Source organism: the organism of the source record quoted next, unplaced genomic scaffold, assembly GCF_019419815.1.
Source record: "Pyrus x bretschneideri cultivar Hongxiangsu unplaced genomic scaffold, Pyrus_bretschneideri_v1 Contig3, whole genome shotgun sequence".
Taxonomy (NCBI): Eukaryota; Viridiplantae; Streptophyta; class Magnoliopsida; order Rosales; family Rosaceae; genus Pyrus; species Pyrus x bretschneideri.
In genome coordinates, this window is record NW_025999612.1 from 7,438,844 (window position 1) to 7,448,954 (window position 10,111).

The 10,111-nt window shown below is 41.0% G+C and overlaps 3 protein-coding genes across 3 annotated transcripts; 1 reads left to right on the forward strand and 2 right to left on the reverse strand.

The window, feature by feature from the left end:
- Positions 1-318: 318 nt before the first annotated feature.
- LOC103931320 (protein MHF1 homolog) lies at positions 319-2,019 on the reverse strand. Its single transcript, XM_009340768.3, has 4 exons — positions 1,754-2,019; positions 1,593-1,664; positions 866-946; positions 319-683 (listed from the first exon to the last, which is right to left on the reverse strand). The coding sequence occupies exons 1-4, from the start codon at positions 1,836-1,838 to the stop codon at positions 535-537; spliced, it is 387 nt and encodes a 128-aa protein (XP_009339043.1). The 5' UTR covers positions 1,839-2,019; the 3' UTR covers positions 319-534.
- Positions 2,020-5,595: 3,576 nt separating this feature from the next.
- Positions 5,596-7,267, forward strand: LOC103931330 (trihelix transcription factor ASR3-like). Its single transcript, XM_009340780.3, has 2 exons — positions 5,596-6,545; positions 6,737-7,267. Exons 1-2 carry the CDS (start codon positions 5,810-5,812, stop codon positions 7,024-7,026), a joined length of 1,026 nt encoding a protein of 341 aa, XP_009339055.1. The 5' UTR covers positions 5,596-5,809; the 3' UTR covers positions 7,027-7,267.
- A 53-nt stretch (positions 7,268-7,320) lies between these two features.
- Positions 7,321-9,066, reverse strand: LOC103931332 (magnesium protoporphyrin IX methyltransferase, chloroplastic). Its single transcript, XM_048589927.1, has 2 exons — positions 8,415-9,066; positions 7,321-7,956 (listed from the first exon to the last, which is right to left on the reverse strand). The coding sequence occupies exons 1-2, from the start codon at positions 8,976-8,978 to the stop codon at positions 7,549-7,551; spliced, it is 972 nt and encodes a 323-aa protein (XP_048445884.1). The 5' UTR covers positions 8,979-9,066; the 3' UTR covers positions 7,321-7,548.
- Between the last annotated feature and the right edge of the window lie 1,045 nt (positions 9,067-10,111).

The window sequence follows — 10,111 nt, forward strand, 5'->3', positions numbered from 1 at the left end:
AAAGTTAAGGGACCATTCCTACAAAGTCTTGAAAGTGCTTCCTAAAAAAGCATATGTCATGTGCTTCTCTAGAAAGTCTCTCTATGACTTATAAACACTTCCAAATTTTTCTCCCAGTGCAGTTCAAAATGCTTTCAAAAAAACAATTTTTTAACATTCCATAAACAATCTCAGACGAGTCCTTGATTATCAATTAAAGTTCTTTAATTTTTCATTAGAAACATGTTAAAAAGGTAATTAAAAATCCAAGTGTTTCCTAAAAATCACTTTAAATTGCTTCCTGATTAAGCACCAGCTAGGTGCTTAATCTGAAATGGCTTTTGTTTTTCATATGTATTTACTCAGGATTCTTCAGAAAGTCACATGATGCAGAAGTTGGAGGCTGCTAAAAGGTCAAAACAAGTTGCAGATTTCTTACATAGACATAAATTTGGCAAACTTGGACAACAAGGTTTCATCCCTCTATCCGATTTTCGGAATCCCTCTATCCGGGTGTGCATTAGTAAATCATGTTAAGGCAGAGACATACCCAAGCTAAGAATCTGGAATATGTACTACACTGGTAGTTGCTTGGTCTTCCTTCTTTGACGCTTTCTTTCTCTTCCTCTCGGATTGTGGTTCTTTGGCTTTCAGATCATTGCAGAACGACCTCAACATGGCGGCCAGATGTTCGTTTCTATGCACTGAAACCGTGTTTTCCAAGAAGAATTAGTACATCCAGAGTCCAAAGAAAAAAGCTCAAACAAAAAATATAGATGGCTGAACATAATAACTAGGTTCATAAGAATTTGGGAAACATTGTTGTAACATTCAGTCCCGGTGGAGCTGAAATCAACGAGAACTCTAGGGCTTGAAGAAGACTCACCAGAAAGTATGACATCTTCCATGCTTGCTGTTTTACGACCACCGTGTTGAGAAAATAACTCGAGGTCCTTTGCCAGCTGTTCTGCTTTGCACAAATTGCAAATCTTCCATTAGTAATCCATGAGTGCTGCAAATCTTCAATTGCAGCAATCTAAACTTTCTTTCACAATGATGCATCAAAAGCTATCTCACAATTTTCAAATCATCACATAATATCTCTCACGATCCCTCTTACCAACAAATCTAATCCGAATTTCAAACGAAATGCATTCATTCTCCTCCCAGTAATCCAACTTCCAAATCAGACCTATCATTTTTCAATCGAACTCCAAAAACCCAATTCAGAAACAAATGTTCCTACCAAAAGAGGCAGTCCATTTTGGAGTATCAATCACCTCCTACCAACAAATCTAACTGGAATTGCTTCGGTCCACGCAAACGACATTCGTTCATCAAAATTCATTTCTGCTCCGAGTAAGGAAGTAGCCCAATTCCTAATCCGACATTTCATTTCTCTATCAAACTCCAAAAACCCAGTTCAGAAACTAAAATCATTACCAAAATAGGCATTCCGATTCGATTTTCAATCACACAAGCACAAGAATTCCACCGCTCTGTTCCATCCAGTTCTATCATCGATTAAACGAAACTGTGCGGTCATCGCAATTTTCCCAAAATTCTTAATTGTAAAGCAAGAAGCAAAAAGATCAAAGCTAAACACAAAATACCTGTATACTTGAAGGCCAAATCGGCAATGCAAGTCATCACGGGGCCTGAAATCTCCATTTCATTTCGCTTCGCTGCGCAGCGAATGGGGAATGTGTAGACGAAATCAGAACCGTCCAAATTAATGAAACGTTGTGGAAAATTGGAGAATGCGTGCGTTTACCTTCGGTTTCGGCGATATGGATGGTGGAGAGTCTGAATCGATCTCTGAGAAGCTCGCTCACTGAGTCGTCTTCCTCCCTCTCCATTTTTCACTCTTCTTGCTCTGTGGGAAATTCTAGGGTTCCGTTTACTTGTACCAGTTGTGCGCGGGAAAACGGATCAAACGCAGCGTTTGGTAAATTGAAATGGAGATTGAACTTCGCGGGTTTAAACGCACCGCTTTGCTCAGCTATTGTGTTTTGTCATCTCATGGTATATTTGTTTTTCTATATTCCAAGTACGAAGACTTCAACTTGGAAGCCTCATATACATTCCTTTAAGCCTTGAAATAATAGAAAAGTTGCTCTTTTGTAATTGAAAGGTTGTTGATTTGATTTTTACAAAAGTAAGAGTAATGCTGTGTATGATATACGTTGCCTCTCCTCGACTCTCGTAAAGCAATGAGCCTTACTGGCATGGGATCGTGCTTTTTTTATGTGCAGTTTGGCTAGATGCGATGAGTTTGATAACAATGTAGTTTCAAGTCGTGGATGTAATCTTTTTGCAAAAGCAAAGGTTGTGTTGCGTATGATGTATGTTCAACTCCCGACTTTTGAAAAGCGGAGAACCTTATTAACTTAGGATCATCCTTTTTTTATGTGCAGTTGGCCAAATGCGATAAGCTTGATAACAACGTGATTTTGATTCGTGGTGGCAATCGAGGTTTAGGATGATAGGTTAGTCTAGAATTTTGGTTGTTTTAGGTTCCATGGGTTTGACTAGGGTTATGATGTACTGGTGAAGAAGGCTTCGTAGTTGCTAGTGAGGATATTGTCCGCTTTAGTTGTGCAACGTTGACCTGCTTTAATTTTTTTTCATTTGATCATTACGGTTACAATTAAAAAATCAGAGTGTTGATGTTAAATTGAATTCAAGTATTAGTCCATGAATTTGTTATAATATAAAGTATTGATCATTTTGAGTAATTCCGTTAGAATTTTAGTCAATTATTTGCCTTTTGAAACGCTTGATTTTAGAGTTTTAATGGTGTTATTAAAAAAATATGATTGCTCTACCCATAAATTTGTAGTTCAGTGACCAAAGCTTTAATTGGTCAAAATTCGAGGACCAATGTTCCAATTTTCTCTTACAACTAATGTCTTTGATATATTGTAAGAGAATTGTTATTGGCACTTCAAAATTTGCATTTTACATTCCAAACTTTCTATATTTAGAAGAAAAAAAAATACTTGTAATGAGTGTAGAAAGAGCTTTTTGGAGTGTCACATCCCGGCCCAGGCCCTCACCATATCCCGGGCTCGACTCCACCATAGCACGATATTGTCCGCTTCGGGTCCCTACCACACCCTCACAGTTTTGTTTCTGGGAACTCACACGAGAACTTCCTAGTGGGTCACCCATCCTGGGATTGCTTTAGCCCAAACTCGCTTAACTTCGGAGTTCCGATGGAACCGAAAGCCAGTGAGTTCCTAAAAGGCCTCGTACTAGGTACAGATGAAAATATACATATAAGGCTTACAGGATCCACTTTCATGGGCGATGTGAGATGTTACAATCCACCCCCCTTATGGGCCTGACGTCCTCGTCGACATACTTTCGGCCAGGGATTGGCTCTGCCATAGTACGATATTGTTCGCTTTGGGCCCCGATCACGCCCTCACAGTTTTGTTTCTGGGAACTCACACAAGAACTTCCCAGTGGGTCACTCATCCTAGGATTGCTTTCGTACGATCTCTCTTAATTTGTCGTTCCGATGAACTTCGAAGCCAGTAAGCTCCCAAAAGGTCTCGTGCTAAGTAAAGATGAGAATATACATATAAGACTTACAGGATCCACTCCCCTGGACGATGTGGGATGTTACAATCCACCCCCCTCAGGGGCCTGACGCCCTTGTTGGCACACTTCTGGCCATGGATTGACTCTGATACCAAACTGTCACGTCCTAACCCGGGTCCCCACTATATCCCGGGCTCGACTCCACCGTAGCACGATATTGTCTGCTTTGGGCCCCTACCACACCCTCACGGTTTTGTTTCTGAGAACTCACACGAGAACTTCCTAGTGGGTCACTCATCCTGTGATTGCTCTAACCCAAACTCGCTTAACTTTGAAGTTCCAATGGAACCCGAAGCCAGTGATCTCCCAAAAGGCCTCGTACTAGGTAGAGATGAGAATATACATATAAGGTTTACATGATCCACTTCCCTATTGTAATTGTAAACATGTTTGAAGTACGGTTTAAGCTTATCTAATGAATATGTGGCATGAAGTTCCTACAACGTTCGCTTTCAACAGGGTAACGTTCGCAAATTAAATTCATGATTTTAGGATAGGTGCTAATATTTTCATAATTAAGTTTATCCTTATGTCACTTAATACTACGATTTAGTGATATTCTTCTTCATTTTTAAGTGAGAGGTCCTAGGTTTGGTTCTCACTGATGGCAAATTTGAAGCACACTATTGCTGGGTCATTGTGAGGCTTAACTCACTTTCTTGCCCCCTTAGTGTAGATTAGACCTGGCATTTCAAACCCGACCCAACACGACCTGTTAAAATGAGTATTTGGGTGAGTGTTTAACGGGTCGGGTGGTTAACAGGTCACCTGTTAAATAACGGGTCATTTTGGGTGAATCCGTAAGACTCGTTAACCACCCGTTAACACCCGTTATTGAGGGATTTTGTGTAATTTCGATAGTCAATAATGAAACCCCTGCTGCTGTATCAGCACCTCCAACACATTTCTTTACTCTTGTCCTTCTTTGGTCTTCTTCTTCGAACTCAGCTGATGACAATTCCACAACAGAAGAATCACATGTCAAAATTCAGCTGATGACAATTCCATAGCAGAAGAATCACATGTCAATATTGCTGTTGCTAACGACGACGACGAAGATGATGATGATACTGAGTTGGGAGTCTCAGATTCGGGTTTTTCTCGAGATGTGAAAAGCATTGTCGACATCTTAAGTTTACGGAGCAAGTCGTTGGGCTCTAAGATGAAGAGGAAGCTAAATCAATGTGGCATAGCAACCTCGTCAGAGCTGGTGGTAGCGGTTCTTTCACGCATTCGCAATGATTGGGAAAGTTTGACACTGCTCACTCTCTCTTGATCATGATCAGGAGGTACTCTTGCGTTCATGATGTTGGCAAGGCTATCAATACTTTCTATGCTTATAAACGCTTTCACTTTGATACACACACACACACACACACACACACATACGATGTTAGTTAATGTCTGTAATTTTGGTTAAAAGATGTGTAATTTGTATTGGAATTCAAAATATAAAAAAATAAATAAATAATTGTTAACGGGTGTTAACGAATTACTTATTACATTAATGGGTTGGGTTTGGATGACCCGTTAGCTTAACAGGTTCGGTTCGGGTGACCCGTTAAATTAACGGGACCCAAACCCAGTAAACTCGACCCGTTACAGGTCTAGTGTAGATAATACCGTTTCTTAAAAAAAAAGTTTATCCTTATATTATGGCTATGTAATGATGGTTGGAAGATAATGAAATCATTTTTGCATCTGCCGTTGTCTCCAAACCCAGATTTTTGCATATCACAAAATTAATAATATACCAAATATGTAACCACCAAAATCTCTGATTTCCTTAACTGACGATTCGTACCACATCTGGGCTCAAGGCAATTCCTTAAATCTGCCAAAACTGATTAGATTACACCAAAAACCATAAGATACACCGTGAAACCATCACATGATGATAGTAATTCACGTGTCATAATATCAATGGTTGACAGACTTCTACACTCCCGATGCCTAGAGTATATTTTTAATAGATATATACGTGTTGCAAAATAACTGGATTGGTAACCCGATGTAGCAGAGTTACGGTCACACTGAATTATTTCTCCGCTGAGAGTGCCTATGCATTGAAGATTAGGCTGTAAATTTTACTTAATTTGTAGGATTTACTTGCAATATATGGGCTGTAAATACTTATAGGAGGAGCCATTGTCCCAAAAGCACAGTCCTCATCACTTCTAACCAAAACTTTTGTGTGATAAGAAGACCCTTCGGTCTCCTGATGGCATTGGAGTCTATGAATCATGAAGCTGCCAGTCCTAGACCTGACCAAGCTGACAAGCAGCAAACGCCAAACGGGAGCAGCGAAGACAAAACGAAGATCACGAGGCACCCTCGATGGACCAGACATGAGACCTTTGTCCTCATAGAGGGCAAGAGGGTCGTGGAGAATGCAGTCCAGAGGGGCCAGCGATCTACTTCAGCGTTGGGGGCAGAAAGTTTTGAACCCAAGTGGGATTTGGTCTCGTCTTACTGCAGGCAGCGCGGCATGAGCAGATTGCCGGTTCAGTGCAGGAAAAGATGGAGCAATCTGCTTGTGGATTTTAAGAAAATCAGGAACTGGGAGGCACAGATAGAGCGAGAGGCCGAGTCTTTTTGGGTGATGAGGAATGATGCGAGGAGGGAGAGGAGGCTGCCTGGGTTCTTTGATCGGGAGGTTTACAATGTGTTGGATGGAAGGGAAGTGACTGCAACGGAAGCCTGTCCACTGGCATTGTTTATGCCGGGGCAAACAGATGCGATGGATGGTGATGGAACAGAGGAGGCGGCTGCAGAGGAAGAGGAGGAGGAAGGACCTGAGAAAGATTTACATGGCGGTCGAGATGATATGGCAGAAGATGGATTATGTTCAGATTTTGAGGAGTCTGGGCAAGACAAGACAGTCAAGAAATCGAAGAACGAAAACATTATGCAGGAAAGTCCAACAAAAACAGTCACAACTCCAATGCCTAATTCAGGTGATTTATTTTCTTTGCATCAAAATCATTTCATTACAATTGTGAATCGTCATCCTATAAGCTTTCGGGTTTATGATTCTTCATCTGAATGCAAAAGGTCTATCTGAATACCTAGTCAAAACATAACACATTGGGCTTGAAGCAAACTTACAACTTGAATTTTGTTTATTTGTTGTGATTCGATTATACAGGGGCGGTAAAGGAGAAACGAAGTCTAGGCTCAAAGACTCCCGGAGAAAATATTTATCAGGAGAAATGGAAGCAGAGGCGGGTGTCGACAGATGAAAGCGAACACAGCAACAACATCGACCAGCTGGTCAAAGTTCTGGAAAGGAACAGCAACATGCTGAGTGCGCATCTTGAAGCTCATAACATAAATTGCCATTTGGAAAGAGAACAAAGGAAGGAGCAAAACAACAGCATACTCGCTGCTCTCGGCAAGGTCACAGATGTTCTAGCAAGAATTGCTCACAAACTATGATCAAACTTCGTGGTAAAGCGAAAAATCCTAGGAAGCTGCATACACATCTTTATCTTAGGCTCATTTTTATTTTCTTCTTGTACCAGTTGTTGACATAAAGCTATCAAATTTCTTTCTTCGAGTCTTAAGTGGTTAATTACAGACAACATCAGACTCCGTAAGAGATACACAGATCATTGTTAGCTTCGGAAACTTGATCGTTGCATCTGCTTACTGTTTTGGTTATCAAGTTTTTGCCATCTAGCTATGCAAATCGAAACCAGGATAATAAAATTTCAGAATTGCTTCTTGGGATCAAAGGCAACGACTTTAAATTTCATATAAAGACACAAAATTGTCATCATACAATTAAGATTGATACATGAACATCTAGTATATAAAGAGTACAAAAGCCATACATACACGAAGAGGATGAGATTCGTGAGAACGTACATGTAAATGAGCTTTACAACCAGTTAGAGGAAGATCCTAAGAATTTTCGGTATCAGAGCAAAATGCAGAACTCAAATATGGCACTCTTCCTCACTTAGCAGGAACAGCCTCGACCAGCCTCGAAAAATAAAATTGTGTAGTGGTTAGTCCTCTCTTCCTTATCCTCCACCCAACCTTCTTCAAGGCTCTCTCCACATCTGCCTCCGAATGTAGATACGCCCTCGTTGCCTTCGAAGGCCCCGGGAACAACTCTCCTATCCTCTTTAGCACATCATAATACAATGTCTTTGGTGCAAAACTTATAAGTAAGCGATTCTCCGCCAATGAAGCAAGATGGGCAATCATCCCATCAGCCTTGCTCTGCGGGTAATGAATCAAAACATCAAGACAGACCACTGTGTCGTACTTCCCATCCAAGCTCTCCAAATCCTTCACTTCGAATTTCGGCAGTACTGGCCCTGCCGAGAAGCCATTGCTTAACTTAAGCTGCTCTTTTGCCTGCATAAAAATCAAAACTTTGAGATTAAACCACAGTCACCACCCACCAGCAACTCACATTCAAGCAAAACTATCACCAAGAAGACTAAAGGACCATTTGGGACTGCTTCTGTAAGAAGCACTTCTGGTTATAAGTACTTCGGCTAGAAATACTTTTATTACAAAAACACTTTGAATTTTTTTCAAGTGCTTCTATAGAAAATGCTTATAGGACCCATATAATACTTAAAGGTTTTTGTGCTAAATGTAGTCAAAAGCACTTTGAGTGGTGGTAAGAAAGTGCGAGAAAGTGCTTTTAGACAGAAGCAGTCAAACACTAACCCAGATTAGCAAAATCCAATTCTACCATAACCCACATTGCCAATTTCCCCAATTCCATCGAATTCAACACTTATTTCCAAAACCCACAACCACAAAAAGCAGATTTTTTTTTTCAAAATCACTAATTCAAAACTCACCTGCCTCTCAGCCTCTGCAACCATGGCAGCTGAAATATCAGCAGCCGTGACAACCGCCCCTTCCTTGGCCAACGGAATGGCCAAGCACCCGGTCCCACACCCGGCGTCGCACACAGAGACCCCCTGAAGTGGGCCCTCATCGGTCAACATCTTCATCACATTCTCAACGGTCTTGGAGTGGCCGAGCCTGATGTCCCTCTGAACCCTGTTGACGTCATCCGTCTCTCCGTATATCTTCTTCCACCGCTCGAACCCGGACTTGTTGAAGTAGTCCTTCACGACCTCCTTGTCGCCGCCGCCGACCTCCTCAGCCTGGAGGCGGCGCCTGTTTTCTGGGTCCGATAAGGAGAGCGCGGCGGCGAGGGCGGCCACTGAGCCGCCGCCAATGGCGGCGATAGTGGCGCTGTCGACGTCGGCGGGAGGGAGGGCGAAGAGGGGCTTGACGGTAGTGATGGGGGCAGGGGGTCTTAGCGTGGTGGGTTTTGTGGGCTTTGGGGAGAATATGGGCCTGGGATTGGGGTTGGGGAAGTGGAGTGGCGAAGATAGCGAGGCGGAGGATGCCATTTTTTTTTCTTGGGTACTTCTCTCTCCGACCGGCGAGAGAGAGAGTGGGAGCGTAACTGTGTCTCTGTGTACGTTGGATAGTTGATGAGCTTATCCTCGTTAGGATAAGAGACATCATGCTTCCCGATTCCCGCGGGCCCCACTTTGTTGGGCTGTGTTTGGCTTGGGAATATTTTCGAGTGCGTCCCGTCGTGCCACATTACTCGTGCGCTCGATAGTTTAAAATACATTAACATCAAGTAATGTTTCAATGAAAAATAGTAAAATTTGAATATATAAAATTACTTTATTGCTCATTATTTTTTTTTGTGTGATAGAAGGGTAAATAATATTTTCATCATTTTTTGGTTAACAAAGAGGGTTTCATTAATTGATAGAGATATACTGAAACCCCTTTGCATTTGAAAGAAAGGAAAATTAACGAAAAGTTCAAATTTTTTTTAGTTTTAATGAAAAATAACAAATAAATGTATAGTGAATAATACCAGGAAAAGTAAAAAAGTGATTTTTCGTTAGAAGTGAATAATACTAGGAATGTTTCGTTAAAGCTCCCAAAATAGTGACAATACTAGAGAAACCACATTTTTATAGTTCCCATGTAAATCATTTTTTAGGGATCTTAATACAAGTAGGTCCCAATTTTATTATACAAGTAATTCACATGTGGTATTCTTAACATTTTGACATAGCGAAAGTGATGAGTTTAGAGATTACAAATGATCATCCTTAGAACTCTGGAATACTAGAGGTTGTGAAAGAAACTCTCGTTTTCTGAATTTTATTGAATGAAAAGGTTGCTCAATACAAGGCCTAAGAACATATTATAAAGGCTTGCTCAAGAAAAATAAAAGCAGCTAATAAAATCCTTGAAACCCGAAAAGACAAACTATAAAGAACATAAAACCCTTGAAAAATAAAAACCCTCATTTGTTAGTAACTTGCAGTTTTGACGAATTTCTACGAAGATGGTTCGAGGCACTTTTGTGGGAGAATTGCGTTAACTGATTTTTGCAAAAAGTGGCTAGAAAGGACCACCTCTTCTACAACCGCGTTATGGCTTACGGAGAGAAATCTATTAGGCCAAATGAAAGTACCGCTCATTTGAACAGTCTGAAAAGTCCATAACATCCATT